The 24,439-nt window shown below is 38.6% G+C and overlaps 1 protein-coding gene across 1 annotated transcript in view; it reads left to right on the top strand.

Moving 5' to 3' along the window:
• The window catches only part of SNX3 (sorting nexin 3), a gene marked incomplete at its 5' end in the record, with an annotated part of 60,969 nt that extends 36,916 nt beyond the window's left edge, over window positions 1-24,053 (top strand). Inside the window, 3 exon segments of the mRNA XM_014591061.2 lie at window positions 13,865-13,960; window positions 21,416-21,540; window positions 23,551-24,053. Coding sequence (XP_014446547.1) covers window positions 13,865-13,960; window positions 21,416-21,540; window positions 23,551-23,656 — 327 coding nt within the window.
• Window positions 24,054-24,439: the final 386 nt, after the last annotated feature.

Below are 24,439 nucleotides of genomic sequence, written 5' to 3'. Positions count from 1 at the left end.
AGACACACCCACAAACAGGATCTTCACACTACTATCCTCTCTGAGTCTTCAACCAACCCAGATCACCATCATGATTGTGGATAAATTTGTGCCTGAAATGCTAGAGAGGTCTCTGGACTTGTGCCGGCAATCCTCCTATATGGGATTGCCTCATGAGAGCATTGTGCTCTGCCACTTGCCACCATCTGGCATGCACTTTTTCAGAAGTGATTTATATCCACTCCCAGCATCAGCCATCCCTTAGTAATGAGTGTGGTCTCTAGATGTGAACCTAGGATCTTTCCATGTGGGTCAGCCTCACAGTGTTACATTTTATCAACTGTGCCACTGTCTGGACTCCCATGGTAGTTTTTGTTTGTTAGTTTGTTTTGCTTTAGGCCCATATGCTTGCCAGAGAGAGAGAGAAAGACAGACAGAAAAGGAAAATGAGAAGTCACTCCTTCCCCAGGGGGGAATGGCCATACCACATTCCCTTCTTTGCCATTCTCATCTCAAAATTTTGGGCACCCACACACACCTGTGCCTGGTGTGTTTTTCAAGCCACCAGGTCTGGGACTCAAACTTTGCAGTCACCTTGTTGGGATCTGGCCACCTTAATCACTATACCATTAGCTGGCCCTTCCCATGGTAGATTGTTAATGCCTTTTATGCTATGTACTTAAAAGCATTCTGAATAACATCAGTGGACTGACTTGTGAGTCTTCATAATTAATATTTATTAATATCATGTCTTAAAATATCTTATTTACCATATTCTGAATTAGAGTTTGGGGGCTAGAGGTAAAAGATGTTTATTTTTCTTGCCAACCATACATTTCAGAGAGGGCAAGAAGTGGGAAGTATAAGGAGAAAGAAGATGAGACAGAGTACTCTGAAGTGATCTGAACTTACAAAGAACCAGAATACTCTGCTCTCCAGCTCTACCACAAATACTGATAGTACCTAACAGTCAAAGAGGGTCTGCCCACCAGAAAATACTTGAAATTGTGCTAACTTAATTTTGTATTGAACTTTTTAATGGCAACTTGTAGCTCTTTCAGTGACCCATGTGCTTAACCATAATTTATTATGAAGATTCTTAGACAACACATTACTTTCCATTTCTAATAAAAAGAACATTTTTATGTTAGTGATTTGAGTACTGTCAGGCTGTTAGAACAATCACTCTTTGTGGTGCTTTATGAAAGGAATAAAGTATTGTAATGACACTGCTGTCAGTCTGCTAATTTAAAGCATGCATGTATATAGTGTTTAATATCATTGTCTACTTCTCTTATTATAGCTAATTACTGACTAGAAAAGAAAACTATTAATATTTGTATTACTCATGCATTAGAGTATTAAGACTCATTGAACATCCATTTTCTTTTTTTTAAGAGTTTTCCAGGTGATATTTTATGCTTTGAGGAAACAGCTCAGCTTAATTCTTTCATAATATGAGCAGTTTTCAAAAAGTTTATAGAACAAACATATTATGAGAAAAGTAACATGAATTTCAACTTCTTTTTTTGGAGTACCAAAATAAACTTAAACTTTAACTCTATTTTTCCATGAACTTTTAGGAGTCCACTTGTATAGGTGGTAAACTATTTCATACTATTTATTCTTGGAGGTGTATCGAATTATTTTTTGTAGATAAGGCAACTTAGTCTTAAATTATAACTTTTATTTTTGAACTTTGCCTTTAGAATAGAAAATCTTCATCTCATTTTATGAGGTTCTTAAATTATGGAGCCACACTATCCTTGCCAAATAATCCAGAATGAATTTTTTGTTGTCTTTTTTTTTTTTTTTTTTTAAGGTCCTTGCCACGGGGTGTGTACAGTCACCAGAGAAAGAGATAGAAGGAAAATGAGAAATCACACCCTGGGGTAATGGTAGCTCTGTAGTCCTTTCTCCATTCTCCTCTCAGGATTTTAGTCATGTACACACATGCACCAGGCATGATTTTCAAGCCGCTGGGTCTGGAACTCGAACCACAGCCAGCCATGTAGGTGGGAATCCAGCACCTTAACCACCACACCACCTGTTGGCCCCCAGGCATTAAATTTTAACACCAAGTATTGGTGAGAGTAGTAAGAAATAGGAATTTTAAAAACCTGTTGATGATAGTAAAACTGGTACAACCTTTAAGAAGGGCACTTTGGTGAATCTGTTAGTCTTTCAAATGCATATCACTTTTTTTAAAAGAATTAATTTATTTAGTTTCATTTCTTATTTTTTAATTTGACCAGAGAGAGACAGCTACAGAAAGAGAAAGTAAAAAAGCAGACCACAGTCAGCCATGTGGGAGTCTAGCGCCCCAACCATCATGCTTTCTGCTGGCCCCTAAATGCATATAACTTTTGAGCCAACAAGTCCACTAGAAATTAATCCTACAAATATTTCCCCATGTAGAAAAAAATAGTGCACAGAAGTTTACTTTAGCATTTTTTTGTATAATAACAAAAGGAAAACACAGAAAGTTAGATATTTGTTAAAACACATTTTTTGTGTGTGAAATATAACTTAGCCATAAACTGATCAGAGAAGCTAAGATGTGTTACCATGTATGTTTCAGAGTGCTATATACTACATGATACCATCTGTATAATAAAAAAAAGGCAGGAAAGAATTAAAACTGATTTGGTAGTACGAGTTAATAAACATATTTGTTATAGGTTTGATAATGGTTTGTCTTCCAAAGTTTTGTGTTTTAGAATTTAGTGTTAGGAAGTGGTTTAGTACAGGGCAGTGATTGAATCATAGAGGTATCTTTCTCACAAATAGATTAATGTCTCAAAATACCTAAGTGAGTTCTAACTCTCCTAAAGATGGGGTTAGTTCTCGCAAGACTTGGTTGTGTATTTCTGTTTGTTTGCTTGTTTGTTTTTAAGAATTATTTATTGGGGCCGGCAAGTGGCATGGTGGTTAAAGGCACTGGACTCCCACATGGCCGACCACGGTTCAAATCTCGGACTTGGTGGCTTGCTTTCTCACTTCCTCTCTCTCTCTCTCTCTCTCTCTCTGATCAAACTGAAAAATAATAATGATAATAATAATAAATAAAAAAGAATTATTTATTTAATTTTACTTATCATTATTTTTTAAGTTAAAAATTTGCTACAGGGTACATATGCTCTCACCAGACAGAAAGTGAGAGAGAGGGAAAGTTAGAGAGCAAGCTGCCAGATCTGGGACTTGAACTACAGTCGATCATGTGGAAGTTCAGCACCTTAACGACCAAACCACTTGCTGGCCCCAGGAGTTGGTTGTTATAAAAGAGAACTACTTGTGGGGACCAGCAGATGGCATAATGGTTACGTTGCTGGACTCCCATGTAGTTAACCATGGTTTGAGTCCCAAATCTAGCGACTTAAAACTCACACTGGGCGCCATGTGGGTGCGTGGAGAAGAAGGGATTGCAGCATGGCCATCCTCCCTAGGGGGTGATTTCTTGCATTCTTGTCTCTCTGGTGAACGTACACACCCAATAGCAAAAATTTATCTCAGAAAAAAATGTGGGGAAAAAGAACTGCTTGTAGCTTGTGTTCATCCCCTCTGCACTTACCTACCATTCTCTGCTTCTGTCAGCTCTGTTGTAAGTTGGCCTAATGTAAGGACTATGCTTTCAGATTTTTTCAGTTGCCAGAGTTGTGAGTTAATTTAACCCTATTTATAAATCACCCAGTCTCAGGTATCTCTGAAAGCAACACAGTAACAGACTAAGACAACATTTGAACAGAAACTAGAACAAGAAGTTACTACATTAAGGACAAGATACTGAACTTGACAGATGAGCTGCATCTATGTTTAAGCAGCAGCATTAAATAGTTAATTCTAGCTGGTTCTTAGGTGTTATCTCCCTGAATCCTTGATACAACTTTCTTTCTTTCTTTTTTTTTCTTGGCTAGAAGGCACATTTCCTCAACAGAGAGAGACAGAGGAGGAAAGAGAGGAGAAAGCACCATAGGGACTGGACATGTCGCAATCCCTTTTACTTCACTTCTCCCTCCTCTTGGGATTTTGGGTGTGCAGGCACACCTCCCAAGCAGGTTTCTTAAGCCACTGGTCCAGGACTCAAACTGTGCAGTTGACTATATGGGATCTGGCTGCCTCAACCACCAAGGCCATAGTGTTAGCCCTCTTCGTAACTTTTTAAAAACTAGCATCTAATCAAGAACCAAATATAACCTGTGATTGTCTAATCTTTTCTTTTTTTTAAGTTTATTTATTTTAGAGAAGTGAGAGAGTACCCTTGACAGGATCTTGTCATCCTACCACTTCCCCACCCCCTCACCCAAGATCACAAGCACACAGTCATCATTTTAGTCAGCCCAGGATCTGAACCTTGGTATTCCACGTGGCTCCAACATTGCAGAATAGTGGGCCACCCTGGATGGATCTCTAGTCGTCCCTTTAGCTACCTTCCACCTAGAATAGTCCCCCTGCCTTTTTGTCATTCAAGACATTCATGAGTCCAAGCTAACTATATAAACTACATTCTGCAGTTTGATTTTTCTGTTTCTCCGTGACCAGTTTCATGTTGTGCATTTTTGGCAGGAATATTCCTAATGGCAGGAGTGTTGATGCCTTCTGAGGGTATTACATTAGAAGGCATATAATTTTGGTCATGGAATCACTTGGTAAGGTGAGGTCAGCTAGATTTCTCCAGTGTAATTTACCTTTTGTTTCTCTTTATAATACCTTTTTTCTTGAATCTGTCTTTCTTAATAAAATTTCATGCCATTAAGTATTTGCCCAGATAAATTAAAAACTTATAAAACTGTCTGAACATAGAATGAATTCTGCTTCTTAGATAACTCACACTTTTAGATTTAGGTGAAGTTATCTTCCTAACTAACCTTAGAAGAGAGACTAATTTACTGTAACAAGGTCCCATTCCCTGCCTAATGTAGTGTGATCATGCAGATATATAAGTACATATTATGTTCATAATTTGTTGATATAATCAACAGAATAAGAAGAGGATTTATAGTCTGTTAGAATGATGCAATCTGTACTTGCCTAAGAGAAATTCAGGGCAATTCAGCTTCTGTGTATCTTGTCGTTTCATTTGCAAAATGATAATATCTTTGGCTTAGCCTATAAAACCCTGGTAGACTAATTACAAGATCCTGGGACTTTCAGAAAACTAGAAAACAAGACTAAAAACCTGAAAGAAATGTGTTCAATACCATCTTGTTGCTGTTTATTTTTTTCTAATAATATACCACCAGAAAAAAAAAAAAAAAACTCCAAAGGGATGAAATGTAAGAGATAACGCTATGCCTGATACTCTTAAAAGTATTTACATAAAAGAGAAACTAGCAAAAAGAATTACTGATCACACAGTGGTAAGAATCCAAATGGACATTATATACTAAAGAACAGATTTTTGAAACCTTGGTATAGAGGTCTAAAACAAGTGCTCCCTTCAAGTCTAAGCACAGGAAACTGCCATATCATTGGTCTTCCAAAAAGGCAAGTCATATACACTTACATAAGCTGACCTATTAAAGTCAGCAGCTCACAGATACCTGTATGTAACATGATTATCATTGATAGCCCAGCAGAAAACCAAGCCTTAGACTGTGATCACTTGAATATAACTTAACAATAGATATTAGAAAAATGTTTACTAGGTGTTTCTAGTATTTCTTCAGATAGTGTCACGTGTACATTTGAAAAGAGACTGGCAACAACATCAAAAGTATACTCTATAGGCCATACTCTATTCAGCCAATCCTAAGAGATGTAAATGGATGCCCCACTACAGTTCTCATTAAACAGTTGAGTTTCTCCAAGTATCTACATCTAGAGATAAAGGATAAGCTGAGAAGTGCTTAAGCTATTACCTCACCCTTCAGCACTTTTGATACTTGTTTTACCCAATTTGGAAGAGCATAAGTAAGTGGAGATACAGTTTATAACCTACATGAACTCTAAATATGGCTGGAGAGAAGTCATTTAAATGAAGAGTAAGCTTTTAGTCGGAAAACCTTTGAAATGTAGATTGTCACTAAGCCAAAGTATTTAGTTTCTTTCTTTCTTTTTTCAAAAAAGCATAAGGACATAACCTTCCAGTGATACAGTTCTCTGTTATTTTAAAAGGAGTATCCTTTATGGTATAATTCCCAAACCAGGAGAGAAAAAAATGATGTAGACTAGTTAAATGTATAAAACCAGGTAGTTCTGTATTCTTTTTAAAAAATTATTTTATTTATTATTATTATTGTTATTATTTTTTCATTTTACCAGAGAGAGAAAGAAAGTGAGAAAGCAAGCCACCAGGTCCAGTACTCGAAGTGTGGTTGGCCATCTGGGGGTCCAGCACCATAACTACCAAGACACCTGCCAGCCCCAGTAATTCTATATTATTTCACTACTTTGTCCACAGTCCTTTTTCTTGTGGGGGGGGGGGGGAAGGTTTTTGCTATTGGGTGCTTACACTCGATACAGAGGAGACAGACAGAACGAAAGTGAGAAATCATCCCCCCAAAGGGGATGTCCATGCTGCAGTTCCTTCTCATCTCATCTCAGGATTTGGGGCACAAATGCATACACACCTGGCATGACTTTCAAGCCACCGGGTCCAGGACTTGAACCTCGGTCAGCTCTATGGGAATTCAGCTGCCTTAACCATTACAGCAACTGCTGGCCCATATTCTTTTGTGAATTAGCAACAAGACTCATATGCAAGCTCATACAAGGTTTTAGCTACCTTTAATAGAATGTGCAGTAAAAAATCTATTGTTAAAAAAATTCATATTAGTGGGACAAGCAGGTGCTGAAATAGTTACGTTACTGAACTCCCACGTAGTCAACTGCAGTTCAAATCCTGGACGCGGTGACTTAAAACTCACACCAAAACAACTCCCATGGGATTATTATTATACAGCAGTAGAACAACTGAATCATTACTTGACTTTGGTACAATTATTCCTAACAAGAAGCAGACTATGAAAGAATAGAATTTTTTTCTTTTTTTAAGAGGTTTTTTTGCATTTTGTGTTTTGGTTTTTGGTTTGTTTTTGTTTTCTTTTGTTTTGTTTTGTTTTGTTTTGTTTTGTTTTGTTTTGTTTGCTATAGGGTGTGTATGCTCCAGAGAGACAGAAAGCGAGAAATCTCCCCCCAGGGGGGATGGCCACGCTGCAGTCCCCTCTCTTCCATTGTCCTCTCTGGATCTTAGGCACACACACACAGACCCGCACCAGTTTTAAGCCCCTGGGTCTGAGACTTGAACCTCAGTCAACTACGTGGGAGTCAAGCAGTGTAACTGTTATGCCATCTGCTGGTCCCAGGAAGAACAGCATTTCATATATAAAAACTTGATAGCTCAAAAGTATATATGTTTGCTATTTATTTTTAATCTTTTTTAATTGGTTTGCTTCCTTAATTGCTCTTGACTGTGTTCTGAGTAGCTGAGATTTCCTGATAATCCAAGAGTTAATGCATTCTGGATTGAGGTATGCTGTCTAATCTCTTTGGTATATTAAAAATTTAGAAAGGGCTAGGACTGTATCTTAGTCATCGTTATGAGTAGTGATTCCCCACCTTCTGCATCTCTCTTTCTTTTGTACGTGCTCAGTAAATAATTGAGTCCTACAACTACGTAGAAAAGAAATGGCCTTACTTTTCTCCCCAGAAACATTTTTATAAGGATTAAATAAATTGGAATTGACCAGTCACAGGAGTTTGTAATTAATGAAGATAGTTCAGTGTCTTAAATTCATTTGTTTATTTTATTTTTTTAAAGAATTATTTTATTGAACTTTATTTTATTTATGTATGTATGTATGTATTTATTTATTTATTTTAATTTGACCAGAGAGGGACAGAGAGAGAGCGAGAGTGAGAAAGCAAACTGCCAGGTCCCAGACTCGAACCGTGGTCGATCGTGTGGAAGTCCAGCACCCGTAACCACCACACCACCTGCTCGTCCCTCATTTGTTTATTTTGAACCAGCAAGTTGAATTCAAAGTCCATGTAGTAATCTATAAGGTTTTGTTTTTTTGTTTTTTGTTTTTTAGTTTTTTTATAGGTTTATGCACTTGCCAGAGAGAAAAAGAGACAGGGAACGAGAGAAATCACCCCTCTAGGGGAGATGGCCACACCACAGTCCCCTCTCTGTTTTCCTCCTGAGACTTTTGAACACGCACACACACATGCCCAGCATGATTTTCAGGTCACCAGGTTCAGGATTCAAACCGCTCAGTCAGCCATGTGAGATACAGCTACCTTAACATCCACACCACTTGCCGACCCAGTCAGTAAGTTTAACAGGCAAACTTACTACTGTAAATATAATGGGCAAATATTAAGAATTTCTTTTTCTTTTTAAAAATTTTTGCCATGAGAATGAGAGACAGAGATAAGTACCCTCAGCAGGATCACATGCTACGATTCCCCCTCAGCTTTCTTACTCAATGAAGATCATGGATGTACATGCTGGGTATGTTTAGGTTGGCCAGAGAACTGAACCTGTGATCTTCCGTATAGATCCAACTTTGCCGCTGCACCACCAAGCCAGCTCATATTTAGAATTCTTTGTGTGACTTTATCAGAACTCTAGAACAGCTAGTAAAACTGAATAAAATACTTTTCTTAATCATGATTTTTTAAAAATATATAATCTGTCAAACTATTAGCTAATCATAGAGGGAAGAAACACCCGCCCCCTCTCTTTCCTTTATTAGAGTGAATCAGATATAAATCAGGATTGTGTCAAAAGTTCAAAAGGGAAAATAGAAGGTAAAATGAGCTGAATTGGCACTTTTCCCTCAACATTGTACCTGTAAGCTTGATATGTTGTTTCAGAGATTAACTTTATAGACTTCCGTACCCAGAAGTATGAAAATTTGTAGGGAACTCTTTTCACAAGCTTGATCTTAACATATTGAATAAAGAGAGCAGTTAATCCCTTTTGTAAAGTAATTTGAGAGGAGGGAATTCAAAATGTAAAATCTCACCTGCAGAAAACACTCAACTCTGTAAAGGCCTTTTATATCTTTAGACACTTACAAAGACTTAATATTTTAATGCGGAAGGGTGAACTTGGTTAAAAAGCCAATGAGTGAAATTAGAGAGAAATAATCCAGTGCTTTCTTTCTGGGAATTATCTTCCTGCTCTCCAGGGGACCTAATTTTGTTCCCTCTGGGGAATGAGAATACCCCCTCTGTATGGCAAGCCAGCATCTCTAAATATAAGCTTGACTTTTGGTATAATAAGAGTCTTGTTAGGTGTAATTTTCCTCTTAGTCATTAATACAATGAACAAATGTTGTGGTTACCTGGGAAAGAAAATTCAAGTGCTTTTAAACCTCTTGTGAGATTGAGTTTCATGATTGAAACCTATACACTGTTATGCCGAATAGCATCTGTAGAAGATTCCAAGCTATAAGGTGTACAGCATGGAGAAGTTAATACACGTAGGAAAAAAATTGAGACCACTATAAATGGATTTCAGGGCTTGAGTAAAAAGCCTTTTTTTTTTTTTATGATGAACGACATTTTGCTTTCTCACTTTCCTTTTCTCTCTGTCTCTCTCTGGTCAACTTCAAAAAAAATAATAATGACAATAAAATTAAATAAATCTTTAAAAAAGATTTACTTATTTAATTCCTTTTTTTTTTTTTTTTAATTTGACCAGAGAGAAAGAAAGTGAGAAAGTAAGCCACCAGGTCCGGGATTCAAATTATGGTTGGTCATGTGGGAACCCAGGACCTTAAACACCACGCCACCTCAATTTTGATGAACGACAACTGCTTAGTAGCATTAAATTTAACAGCCACCCATTGGCCCCCTGGTATGTTTTTCAAGCTGTTGGTACTGCCACTCGAACTGTGCATTAGTCAGTGTGGGATCCAACCATCTTATCCACCATACCACCAGCTGACCCCATATTTTTCCTTTAAAAGGGATTCAGTAGGGACCAGCAGATGGCATAATGGTTACATTATACCACATAATTGATCACAGTTTGAGTCTGAGACCTGGCAGCTTGAAACTCATGCTAGGCGTGTGTGCATGCATGCCCAAAATCCCAAGGAGAGTGGAAGAGAAGGGATTGCGGCATAGCCAAACTCCTGGGGGGTGATTTCTCACTTTCTGTCTCTCTGTCTCTCTTTGTCTCTCCAGTGAGCACACTTGCCCTATGGTAAAAAAGCTCTCTTAAAAAAAAAAATGGATTCAGTAAAAGGTAGTAAAAATCTTTGTGGTTACTTTTTTTTTTCCAGATTTTTTCCAGTGACCACATGTGTGCCCATGCTTGTGTGAGAGACAAGCACCCACTGTAGAGTCTAGTTAGTCTGTGATCCCCTTTTTCCAGTCTCTTCCCTGTCAGACCTTGGGCATTCGTGTGTGCTCACTGCTGAACTGCCAGAGCTTTGAACCATAGTCACCATGTGGATTTAGCTACTCTTGAGCAGTTCGTTACTGTCACATCATGAAACCCACCATGCTTTGTATTCTTTTCAAGTTTGGAAGTTGACAGAAGAGGCCACAAGTAAGTAACCTTTGTGATCTTGCAAAAAAAACAAAGTCTCCAGAGTTTTTTTCCTTTTTTTTTTTTTTAATGCCAGATGCTACTCTCATCAGAGAGCATGTAAACCTTGCTTGAACCTATTCCTATCACAATCCCATTTCCTTCTTTTTTTGACCCATTAGGATCCATGTATACATGTGTCTGTCATGTTTTTTTTTTTTCCAAAGCAATGGGACCAGGACTCGAACCCTTCCTGACATGTGTGATCTGACTCCCTCCACTCAACCACTGAGCTACAGAGCGTGCCCCATAAGTCTTTTTTCTTTCCTTTTCTTTCTCTCTCTCTTTTTTTAAATACTGTATTTAAACTCAAAGCATTGGTCATTACTTTTTCAGTTCCTAAGCTTGCCTGCTTTTTGTAAAGCTCTGCATCAGCCTTGCCTACTGTGTGTGACTCTTAATTTCCTACTACCAGTGAAAGTACAGATATTACATTTTCCTTGCTCTTTATTTTTTTTGAGAAGTTTTTGCTATAGGGCGCGTGCGCTCACCAGACAGAGACAGACAGAGAGACAGAAAGCGAGAAATCACCCCCCAGGGAGGATGGCCACGCAGCAATCTGTTCTCCATTCTCCTCTCGGGATCTTGGGCATGCACGCACATGCGCCCGGCGTGAGTTTTAAGCCACCGGGTCCGGGACACGAACCGCGGTTGACTACATGGGAGTCCAGCGCACTAGCCATTACGCTAACTGCTGGTCCCCTTTTTAGTATTTTTTTAGAAGTTCTTTAAGAATAATGGTTTGAGGTCAGTAATGGTGGCTAAGGTGCTAGACTTCATGTGACTGACTACAGTTCAAGCCCCGGACCTGGAGGCTTGTGTGTGTGCCCAAAATCCTGAACGGAGAATGGAACAGAAGGGATTGCAGCTTGGCCATCCGCCCTGGGAATTGATTTCTCACTTTCCTTCTCACTGTCTGTTTCTCTCCAGTAAGCGCATACCATGGAAAAAACTTTTAAAAAGAACAATGGTCGTATTCATTTCTCTGAATATGCAAGATCTAATTTAGTCCTAATACAAGGTTGAGCCTCTCTCATTCAAAATGATTGGGCCAGAAGTGTTTTGATTTTGGATTTTTCAGCATTTTGATGATGTTAGTATTCAAAACATTTCAGACTTTGGATCTTTGATGTCAACATCTAACATAATATTTTGTCATATTTGTTATTTAAAGGGTTGGGGGACCAGAATATGGCATAATAATTACATTGCTAGACTTCCACATAGTCAACTGCAGTCAAGTCCTGGACCCAGTGGCTTAAAACTCATGCTGGGCGCTTGTGCGTGCATGCCTAAAATCCAAAGAGGAGACTGGAAGAGAAGGGATTACGGCGTGGCCATCCCTTCTGGGGAGTAATTTCTCACTTTCTGTGTCTCTGTCTCTCCAGCGAGTGCACACGCTCTATAGCAAAAATCTCTCTGTAAAAAATAAGTAGGTACGGTCTGTTTTCCCTGTAAGGACTATATTCTCAGGTATCAGCTAAACTGGATAACAGTCTGAGCTAGCCTTTACTCACTTGTGCTAAGTTGACAATTTTGCAGGTTACTGAAATAATATGGAAAAAGTTAATTATATTTGTGTAAATAACCTCAGGCAGAATGAGAATCAAAAGTATACATACAAATTTTTTTCTTAAGAGAGAGTTTTTGCTATAGGGCATGTGCACTCACTGGAAAGACGGAGACAGAGACAGCGAGAAATCACCCTCCCAGCAGGGATGGCCACGCTGCAGTCCTTTTCCTTCCATTCTCCTCTTGGTATTTTGGGCATGTACACACATACACACACACACACACACACACACACACACACACACACACACCTGCGTGAGTTTTAAGCCACTGGATCTGGGAAAGTACATCTGCTAGTCTCGCAAAAGTACATTTAAAAAGTATTCTAGGGCCAACCCCATAGCCTAGTGATTAAGTGAGCCAGATCCCACATGACTAGCCACAGTTCAGATCCCAACCGTAACAGCTTGAAAAACACAGAGGGCAGGCCCGGCAGGTGGCATAGTGGTTAAGGGTGCTGGACTCCCACATGGCTGACTACGGTTTGAGTCCTGGACCTGGTGGCTTGCTTTCTCACTTTTCCTCTCTCTCTCTCTCTCTCTCTCTCTCTCTCTCTCACACACACACATACACACACACACTCTGGTCAGATGAAAATAAAGTTAAATAAGGGACCAGCAGCTGGCATAATGGCTATGTCATTGGACTCCCAGGTGGTCAACCGCGGTAGGAGTTCCGGACCCAGTGGCTCAAACTCACGCTGAGCGTGTGTGCGTGTGTGCCCAAGTTCCCAAGAGGAGAATGGAGGAGAAAGGATTGCAGTGTGGCCATTTCCCCAGGGGATGATTTCTCACTTTCTGTCTCTCTGTCTCTTTCTGTCTTTTTGGTGAGCGCACACACCCTATAGCAAAAACCTCTCCAAAACAAAATAATAATAAAGTTAAATAAAATAATTCCTTAAAAAAAGAAAACACCGAGAGCACATGTGCATGTGTGCCCCCCAAATCCCAACAAGATGGAGAAATAGGGAGAAGGGATTGTTGTGACCACATGCCATTGTGGGCTTCTTTCTCCCTCTCTCTAGCAAGCATACCTACCCTCTGGCAATAAAAAAATAAATACATACTCTAGTGTAAATAATACTTTTTAAAAATAATTATTACTTTTTTTATTATTTTAAAAATTTGCTATAGGCATGTCCACTCATTTTGGGGTGGGGGAGGTAGTGGCATGAGAAAGGAAGCCGCCATATCCGAGACTCAGACTGCAGTCAGCCATGTGAGGGTCCATTGCTTTAACATCACACCACCTGCTGGCCCCAGTAGTCTTTTTTTAAGCAGCTAGCAAAGTTTTATTTTTGTTGTAGGTAAAATGTCATTTTAGTATTGGGATGTCGGGAAAGACATGGCTCATTTTTACGTAGAAAAATGCTTTCCTGACTACCTCATGACTTCACAGTTTTCTGGGCCACTGGTAGCATGCCATGCGGATCCCACGTGGCTGATTATGTAGTTTGAATTCTGGACCTGGTGGCTTGAAAAACAAGCCAGGTGCATGTGTACTCAAAATCCCAAGAGGAAAATGGAAGCGAGAAGATTGTAGTATGTCCATTCCTCTCTGGGGAGGTGCTTTCTCACTTTCCCTTTCTCTTTGTATCTTTGGTGAGCATACTAACCTATAGCAAAATTTAAATAAATAAATAACTTTATGCTTTTCTTATCTTGAGGTAACCAGGCTTACCATGTCACAGATTTAACAAATCTAATACAACATTTTTTTTCAATTCCCTTTATTGTGTTTCAACTTAAAATGACTTTTTTATTTTAGACAAATCTTCCCATTTTCAAGCTGAAGGAATCTACTGTTAGAAGAAGATACAGTGACTTTGAATGGCTGCGAAGTGAATTAGAAAGAGAGAGCAAGGTAAGAATTATTTGTAATGCAACTTTAAAGTAAATGTACCAAATTTTAATATATAAGACCACGTAGGAAAATTACCTTGATAAGATGGGTAAGCAGATGTTTTCTCTTTCCCAAATAGAGGGAAGAGTCTTTGTCATTTTTCCTTAGAACACTGACTTGTCTACTTTTAATGGTTGCATTGAGACCTTTGCTGACTCACACTGAAAAACACTTCTTAGAACCTTCTTGCTGTTACTTCCCTGTTTTTGTTCATCTTCCTACTCCACCTTCCCCTCTCCACACCCCTTGTTGAGTTTCTCTTCCTGTGTCAGTGTGTTTACTACTTTTTTTATTAAACACACATTTTTTATCATCACCCATAAGTATACATAACAAGTTTTTAAAAATTATTTTATTTAGCTTTATTTATTCATACATTTTTTTTTGAGAGGTTTTTCGCTATAGGGTGCGTGCGCTCACCAGACAGAGACATAGAGACAGAAAGCAAGAAATCACCCCCCAGGGGGGATGGCCACACCACAATCCCTTCTCCTCCATTCTCCTCTCGGGATCTTGGGCACACACGCACATGCTCCCGGCGTGAGTTTTAAGCCACCGGGTCCAGGACGCGAACCGCGGTCGACTACGTGAGAGTCCAGCGACATAGCCATTATGCTAACTGCTGGTTCTCTCATACATTTTAATTTGATCAGAGTGGGACAGAGAGAGGGAGGGAGAAAGAAAGTGAGAAAGCATACTGCCAGGTCCAGGATTCAAACCAGTTTTGGCCATGTGTGAATCCAGCACCCTTAACCACCATGTCAACTGCCAGCCCCTATAACAAGTTTTATAAAAGAAATATCTTATTCTATGTGATATTCTTCAAATTTGCTTTTAAATGGTAGCTGTGATCCACTGTTAGGGTGCTACCAGTATTTGAAAAACACTGTTACCATATACCTTGGTAAAAATTGTCTTTTCTTAGAAGAAAAGTGGGTTGGGCTGCAAAATAAATTGAAGAGAACAAAATCTCACTAGTGTCCCTCATTTCAGCCCTATGTTGAAATCAGAGGCTTAGAGTCATGGAAAGGCATGCTATGTTTAGAATAATGGGGACTTACTTTTTAGCTAATAAGTAGTAGAAAGCAGTTAAGTATGGTGGGAGTCCTGAAGTAGATGAAGGCTAGATTGTGCTCATTTCTGAAGCTTAATAAAAGGTAGAAGTGGAAGGAAATACCCTTAACCAGATCAGTGTGACTGGATATGAGAGTAACATATACAAATCATAGTTTTCCATCAAAAACAGTCTTGCTGAAAAAGAAAATCAAAGCATTGGGACCAGTAGTTGGCATAATGGATGCAGCTATGTTTCTGGACTCCCATACAGTCAACCGTGGTTCGAGTCCCGGACCCAGTGGCTTAAACTCACACCAGGCACGTGTGCATGAGTCCCCAAGATCCCGAGAGGAAAAGAGATTGTGGCGTGGCCATCCTCCCAGGGGGTGATTTCTTGCTTTCTATCTCTCTGTCTCTCTGGTGAGTGCATGCACCCTATAACAAAAACCTCTCCAAAAAAGAAAAGAAAAAATCAAAGCATAAAATGCTGGTCAGTGAAACTATAAATATAAAATGCATGTAAAGAAAATTCTAAAACTTCACTGAAAGACAGAAGAAGAAATACTGCATTCCTCATTTGCAATACTTCCTTTCTTTTTTTTTTTTTTTTTTTTTTTAACTTTTATAAGTTTTTGCCGTAGGGCATATGTTCTCGCTGGAGAGAGACAGAGAGGGACACAGTGAGAAATGACCCTCCCGGGGGGGTGGCCATGCCATAATCCTTTCTTCAGTCTCCTCTCAGGTCCTGGACTTGAACTGTAGTTGACCATGTATGAATCAAGCACCTTAACCATGCTACCCACTGGCCCCAGAATACTCACTTTTGAAGTATCATTTATTCTACAAACATTTGAGAGCTCATTCTATGTTCTAGGATGTACAGATAGAGTAAGTTAAGATAGAACAAATTAAGGTTCTCGTATGGTGATCACTTTTTTTAATTTAACTTTATTTATTTATTATTATTTTTATTACTATTGTCCAGTTAGATCAGAGAGAGACGGGGGGCGGTGTGTGGAAAGAAGTGAGAAAGTAAGCCGCCATGTCCGAGACTCGAACTGTGGTTGGCCACATGAAAGTCCAGCACCTTTAACCACCATGCCACCTGCCCGCCCCGTTAATCACCTTTTATTAAGTGAAAGTGGTGGTATGAGAAGACCAAAAAATTGATTAAAAAAAATAGATTAGTGGAATGTAATAGAAGTTGACTCATGTGTATATAGGGAATTTCATTCATAACAAAAATAGCATTGTCAGGGCCAGCAGATAGCATAGTGATTAAGGTGCTGGACTCCCACATTGCTGGCCGCAGTTCAAGTCATGGGCCCAGTGCTAGAAACTCACATTGGGCACATGTGTATGCACGCCCCTGAGGGAAAAATGGAGTAGAAGGGATTGCAGTATGGCCATGTCTCCTAGGCGGGGCGGGTGACTTCTCACTTTCTGTCTCTCTCCCCTCATCCTGCCCCCAACAAGTGCATGTGCCCTGTGGCATAAAAGAACTTTTAAAAATAATAATAATGACACTGTCAATAAGTGGAAGAAATAAATTCAGTAAGCAGAGTGGAGTACATCTGGATATCAGGGAATAAAGATTTATAACTTGCTGTATGCAAATTACTTATAGTTAGATCTGAATGTACAAAACAAGTTAGGAAAGTGTTGGGTAATGAATTTTTTTTTTAATAACCACACAGAAGTGTCTTGTTAAGCTTTGGACTTTGAATAGCATAGAATATCACACATTGAAATTTATTAAACATTCGTTCAATATATTACTTATTTATTTTAAGTAATGGTTTTATTGAGATATAATTCGCATATATATAAAACATCCATTTAAAGTGTACAAGTCACTAGTTTTTAGTATATTCACAGAGTTGTGCAACCATCTCTATAGTCACCTTCAGAATATTTTTATCACCCCATGAAAGAAACCCTGTACCCATTAGTAGTCACTGCTGATTTCTCCCAACCCCTGCTCTTTTAGTTCTAGGTAATGACTAGTGTACTTTTTCTGTGGATTTGCCTGTTTTGGACATACCATATAAATGGAAGTATAGAATGTTCAAGAAATCACCCCCCCAGGGGGATGGCCATGCTGCAATCCCTTCTCCTCCATTCTCCTCCTGGATTTTTGGGCACTCATGCACACACTCCTGGTGTGAGTTTTAAGCCACCTGATCCAGTACGTGGGAGTCCAGTGACGAAACGATTACACCATCTGCCAGTCCCACCCTGTATGTTTTTTAAGCTACAGGATCCAGGACTCAAACCACACAATCAGCTATGTGGAATCCAGCTGCCCCAATCTCCATGACACTAGCTGGTCTTGATGTTGATCATATTTTCATGTACTTATTAGCCATTTATGTATTTATTTTGGAGAAATGTTTATTCAGATCCTTTGCCTATTTAATTGATTTTTTTGTCTTTTTTATTACAGTTGTGTCTAGAATATATAAAACACTACTGTAGGTTCCTTATGAGATACATGGTTTGCCACAAAAATCTCCCAGTTTGTGGGTTGTTTTTCACTTTCTTGACTGTGTCTCTTGAAGCACAGTATTTCACACTTAAGATGAGGCTAGTAAACGGGGCCAGCTGGTGGTGTGGTGGTTAAGGGCACTGGACTCCCATATGGCCAACCGTTGTTTGAGTCCCAGACCTGGCAATTTGCTTTCTTACTTTCTTTCTCTTTTGTTCTCTCTCTCTCTCTCTGTCCCTTTCTGGTCAAATTAAAATAAATCAATAAAGTTAAATAATTCTTTAAAAAAAAAAAGGTGAGGCCAGTTAAATATCTTAGGGTAATGCAACCTGTGTGAAAATTTTAGTCACACTACAGTATCATTAAGAACAGTGTAATCAAGTTATTTTGTAAATAGTAATGCTTTTAACTATGATCTGCTAAACTAAGCTAAAAACCAGGTAACGTGTATTATGTTTACTGGTCATTACGGTTAAATCTTTCAGCCTTTATTCTAGTGTGCTTTGGCTTCAGTATATTGATACTGTGCTTGCCAGGTAGCCTAGCTACTTCTCAGTCTACATGCACTTACGGATGTTTGATTCATTACTTTTTTTTTTTTTAATTTGTTACAGAGTACATTCACTTACTAGAGAGAGAGATACACAGAGAAAGTTAGAAATCACCCACCAATGGGCATGGCCATGCTACAGTCCCTTCTTCATTCTCTTTTCAAGACTTTCTGCACTCGTACACATGCACCCAGTGTAATTTTTAAGCTCCTGGGTCTAGGACTCAGTACAGTCAGCCACCTGCTTAACATCCATGCCACCTGCTGGCCTAAATTCATGACTTTTAAATTTGTGTAAGAATTCTGGTTAGATCTATTCAGGCTGCTTAAGAAAAAAAAATTGATGTTGAAGAGGATCTTTGATGTCTTAGCTGGACATTGCATTCATATTTGTTCTCAATCTTGTTGCCTACAATTCACCATTGTTAAAATGACTGTTTTGAATATTGGGAGAATATATCTCTATGGGTGATAATATGTAGAAATCTTTTTCTTTTTTTAGATTTTATGCTCAATTCTACTCTGAATTAATGGCAATCATTTATTTAATACATTGGTTCTAGATTCCTTTTTTTAAATAATAGCTTTGTTGATACAGATGTTTTTCTCTGTCCACCAGACAGGCATTTTATTAGTACTCAGTGGTCAGGGTTCCTTTGTTTCTCAGTTGTGAGATCTCTATAGATTTTAATTCAACTTGACAAATGCTGGTATAGGGGAGAGATTCAAGAAAACTAAAGCAAACTTACAGAGATAAATTCTTAGGTATCTTAATCTTTGGGTACCTAGGGGTGAATAATTCTAAGAAATAAAGCTTGTGTTGGATGTTTGATTTTGTGTTTCTTTTTTGCTGCCTTTTTTTTTTTTTTTGAGAGTTTTTTGCTATAGGGCATGTGCGCTCGCCAGAAAGACGGAGACAGAGAGACAGAAAGCGAGAACTCATCCGGAGGGGTGTGGGGGGGAGGGATGGCCACGCAGCAATCCCTTTCTCCTCCATTCTCCTCTCAGGACCTTGGGCATGCATGCACACACGCACAGAGCGAGTTTAAGCCACCGGATCTGGGACTCAAACTGCGGTCGACTACATGGGAGTTCAGCCACATAGCCACATAGCCATTATGCTAACTGCTGGTCCTGCTGTTTTGTTTCTTTGCTAATCTATGTGAAGTTGAATTGATCTTTCCCTTTTTTACTCATTGTCTTGGGATAAATTCCTATGCCTAGAAACTGTAAGTTAAGGGTTTAAAACCTAAGTTTTTAGACTATGTATACTTTCTATTACTGGTGAAAGAAACACTTTTTTTTTTTTTAATTGCCAGAGGACACATATGCTTGCCAGAGAGAGAGTGAGCAAGCACCCCCAGTGGGACATGGTCATGTCTCATTTCTTTTTCCTCCATTTATCCATCCCATCAGGATTTGGGACATGAATACACACATGCCCAGCATGGTTTTCAAGCCACTGGGGTCAGGATTCAAACTGATCAGTCAAGTGGGATCTAGCTCCCTACACATAATTCCTAACCACTGTGCTACTGTACTAGCCTGGAATACTTTTTTATGTATCTGTTTACTATTTATATTTCTCCTTTTCTAATTATTTGCTTCTACATTTCTCTATTATGGTGTGAGATAAGGATCCAACTAAGTGATTGGTCACATAACAGACATTTCAGCTTCTGTTGTATTCCCAACTTTTCTTAAAATAACCACAAGAAACCCAAGATAGAGTCCTAGATTTCAAGACATTAATAGGATAAAATGGTTCTCCACCAGGCACACTTTTGTCCCCCAGGAAATATTTAACAATGTCTGGAGATAATTTTTATTCATGGTATGTATGCACGAGAGAGAAAGAAGCGCTCTTGTTGGGGTTGCTCATGCCACGATCCCATCTCCAGCCATCAGGGTCTTGGGCATATGTGCGTCCTATGTGTTTCAGGTCAGGCAGGCCTGGATTAAAACCAGTGGTTACCCATGTGCCTTCCAACACTGCAGTCCAGCATACCATGAACAGTGCCACTAGCTTGCGTCTGCATACATTTTTTTTATTGTCTCAATTGTGGTGCTACTGGGGTCTCATGGATAGAGGCCAGGAATACTGCCAAATATTCCACAGTGCAGAAGAACGACTGCCCCCCAGTACAAAGAATTACTGCTGATAGGATTGAGAAACCAACAGGGAAACCAAAAATAACCTGTAAAATAAAAATTGGGTCCTTGGAAAAGTCATGATGAATTTATCTGTGCAAAAATGTGTCATGACTTATCTAGCGACCTAGCTGAGTACTATTTAATTAAAACAAATACAGTACTAGAGCTTTAATAATTCCCAGAAGGACGAGAGCAACATGAGTTTGATCCTAGGCTATACTTTAAAAGGGGAGATTTGGAGGCTAGCAGATGGCGTAGTGGTTAAAGGCACTGGACTCTCACGTGACCAACTGCGGTTCAAGTTCTGAACCTGGTGGCTTGCTTTCTCACTTTACCTCTCTCTTTCATTCTGTCTCTCTCTGTTCAAATTTAAATAAATAAATAAAGTTAAATAAAATAATTCTTTTTCTTTTTAAAGGCGGGCCGGACCTGGCAGCTTGCTTTTTCACTTTTTCTCTCTCTCTCTCCCCCTCCCTCCTTCCCTCTCTGATCAGATTAAAACAAATAAATAAATAAAGTGAAATAAAATAATTCTTTAAAAGGGGGGGAGAGGAATTTGAAATGTTCCTATAGTGTGGAAAGGAAGACATGTTTCTTAGCCAAGGAAATGAAAGAGTGATGACAGATGATGATGTTGATAATTTTGTACTCACCTCACACACGTGTAGGAAAACTGTGTGCAGATAGTGAAAGCTTGAAGAAATCAAGGAATCTTATCTACCCATGTGGTAGAGGGAACGTTATTACTATCGTATTTCTTCATTTGATTTTAAAATTGGTATTGACTTTTACAGTTTTTATTGCAATCAGGCATTGTCTCCCCCAAATAGCATCAAAAGCGTCTGAGAGGCATGGTAACCTTTTATCTCAGTATTGTACATGTTTTCTTTGTACACCTGTGCTTTGATATGTCCAAGAAAAATGGTATAAGCTATGGGCCCTGCCTTTGAGCAGTTTGGGGTTGACAGCTATTCTGCATTTGGTTATCTTGCCTCCAAAACTTTGAGATATTTTTCAGTGTATGTTTTTTACAAATTCCTTTGTATACTTAAATGAGTTTGAGAATGGGATGGCTCGCATAGTGAAGATATACTTTGTCTTTATGTTGTACTCTCTGCCTTTCCCAACCCAGCCAGCATGATCAAGAACTTCCTTTGTGTCATTTTAGGTTGTAGTTCCCCCACTCCCTGGGAAAGCGTTTTTACGTCAACTACCTTTTAGAGGAGATGATGGAATATTTGATGACAGTTTTATTGAGGAAAGGAAGCAAGGGCTGGAGCAGTTTATAAACAAGTAAGTGCTTTCTGTTCCTTAAGGTGTAAGAGTGAAAGGTGTTTTCAGACTACTGAAGGTGACTACTGGTCATTTAGATGCTAAGTTAATATCGGAAATACTGACATGCCTTTTGACAACTTCCCTTTTTTTGTTGGGGGAAGGTGGGGAAGTTGTAGGGCTCATACTCTCACCATAGGCAGACCTTGCCAGAAACAGATGAGGGTTGGGGAGTGAGAAAGCACCCTGAAGGTGACAGGGGAGGCCATGCCATAATGCCATAATCCTTGATTCCCCATTCTCATCTTGGGATTTTGGGCACACATGCATTCAAGCCCAGCATGTTTTTGACACAGCCAGGTCTGGAACTCAAATTGTGTACTGGACCATATGAGATCCAGCCACCTCAACTGCCATACCACTGCTGGCCCATCACTTCTTAACTTTGTGTAACATTTAGAAAGTAAAACTACTGGGGGGAGATAGGGAGGGAGAGACTCAGGAAAAGAAACAAACATTTAACAGACACAAAAATAGAAAGTTGTCTGGTAGGGCTGATAAGTATGGTAATATCTTTGACTTGGCTTGACATGCAATGCATGTATGCTTTGAAAAATCATATTGTATGCTGTAAAGATGTACAATGATTAAATGTAAATATAAAAAATATGTATAATAAAAAAGTATAGGTATCTTACAAGTTGAATATCATGTGATAAATATTAACTCACTTGAATGATTGAAATGAACATCTTTGTGTTGACCTAAGTTTTGTATTTGTTTTTCTTGGTTAATTTATGCAAATTACATTTAAAATTACAGCACTTAAAAATTCAGTTTTACTTATGATTCTTTCTGATGTAAGGTATGTTCTAGTATGAACAATAAAACTTACAATACACTTGAAATCATTTTGTTTGATTGCAGATGGAGGCATTATCAGCATGTCTTGTGTAAAGGTGTACATTTTTAATTTTTATAACAAAATATTCTTTTGAAAATGTAAGAAAACTTAGGGTTGTTTGTCTTTTACTTTAGAAACTCTTGTTGAGCTCGAACCAATATTTCCAGGTTTTCATTTTATTCCCATTTAAAGTATAGCTATTTTAAAAAGCCAACATAATGGGAAGAGTTGTAAAAGCCAAAGTAATGGGAAGAGTTATGCCAAGAAAGGGCTCCCTATAATTGCTCATTGGCCTTAAGTTTGATCCAGTGAAGTTAAATCCCAGAGAATATGGTTGTATAAGTTTACCTTTAACTTTTATCTAGTAATTTGAGGCGCTTTCAGTGGTAAACCACAGAAAAAGGGTTACACAAAACTTTTAACCCTTAGTTATCTACCATAGCATACAACCTTCATTTGGTTTTTATTAACATATTTTCCTTTTGGAGAAGGCATTATTATGTTAGATTTTTTAAACTCTGACATAGAAATCTGGTTGCCAAATCTGGTTTTATGTTTAGCCTGTGATGGGAACCTTGAAAGACAAGCAAAAAAAAAAGGGGGGGGGCAAAATAGAAACCTAGATATTTGTGCTTGTTTCTTAGTATTTGGAACTTCTGTTGAACTTCAGTGCATATATTCTCCTCTTTAAATGGATTCTTAGAATCCATTAATGTGTTTCACTTTTAACACTGAAGTTTAAGTTTCTTATGAATGTACCAAATGATTTGTTAAGTTAATTGATACATGTGTCAAAAGCAGTACAGTTAATCTGCAATTTAATGTTTTCTAAATTACTTTGTAAATCCTAGGGAAAAAAATATACAAGTAGTTGGTAGAATGTAGCTTTATGAGCAGTCCAGAATAATACTTACTATTAGTAAATTGTACATGCTTCCTAACCTTTAAATATATGCATTTTGGAGGCCAACAGGTGATGTGGGGTTAAAGGTATCAGATCCCACACAGCCGACTCACAGTTCAAGTCCTGGACCCAGCGGCTTGAAAAATATATCAGGTTTTTTGACCCATCCCACTTTCCCCACTGTTATAAAACATTGTACTGAATTTTTATTTTTCCCCCCTAGGGTCGCTGGTCATCCTCTGGCACAAAATGAACGTTGTCTTCACATGTTTTTACAGGATGAAATAATAGATAAAAGCTATACTCCATCTAAAATAAGACATGCCTGAAGTTTGGCGAGAAGGGGCAAAACCATGACTATTAAGTGATTCATATGCACCAGTGAAGAAGTCCTAACTAACTTTCAGCATGCTGCACAGAAGCTGGTATAACCTGCCTTCAGTATACTAACACTCATATGCTCAGTTTTGTTTTGTTCTGGCAGTTGGCAAGAAGTTAATTTGCTTTGGTGAAAATTCCTCATTCCAGCTTTTCTATATAATAGCTCTCTCTGCTGTTTTAATGTGGTGCACACTATAGCCTCGCAAACCTGTCACTCCAATATAATCTGCAGTGTTCTCACTAAAGTTACTGACTTGCTCTTATTTGCAGTTTTTGTGTCATGTTTGCTTCTTGAATCTGATGAACTAGAATATTTCTCTTTCCCCCTTTTACTGTGTGACATCACTTGACCTAATTTGTGTGTAGGAGCACTACACCATTGGTTTCCAGGACCGCACACGTCGGAATACACACTTGTGTGCAGAAAATGTCTTCCTTTAGGTTTGTACTACCCTTCACAGGGAAGATTAATGAGGGAAATCTTTATATTCTGTATAAAAACAAAATCAAATTTATATACTAAAATCATTTGTCTAAAAATTTACGTTGTTTTCAAATAAAAATTAAAAATGCATTTCTGATATGCGCTGATTGTGTTGCTTCCAGCTTTTCTTTTCTCCCTATGGCTTAACTACTTAACTCACTTGTTGAGAGGGATTATTTACTAATTATATACTTCTCATTCCTGTAACTCCACTCCTCTTTAAACAGTGGTGATATCAAATATGCTA

The sequence above is a fragment of the Tupaia chinensis genome, unplaced genomic scaffold (genome assembly GCF_000334495.1).
Source record: "Tupaia chinensis unplaced genomic scaffold, TupChi_1.0 Scaffold000527_1, whole genome shotgun sequence".
NCBI classification, from domain to species: Eukaryota; Metazoa; Chordata; class Mammalia; order Scandentia; family Tupaiidae; genus Tupaia; species Tupaia belangeri.
Note: the sequence above shows the minus strand (reverse complement) of the source record. Positions and strands in the feature narration are given on the sequence as shown.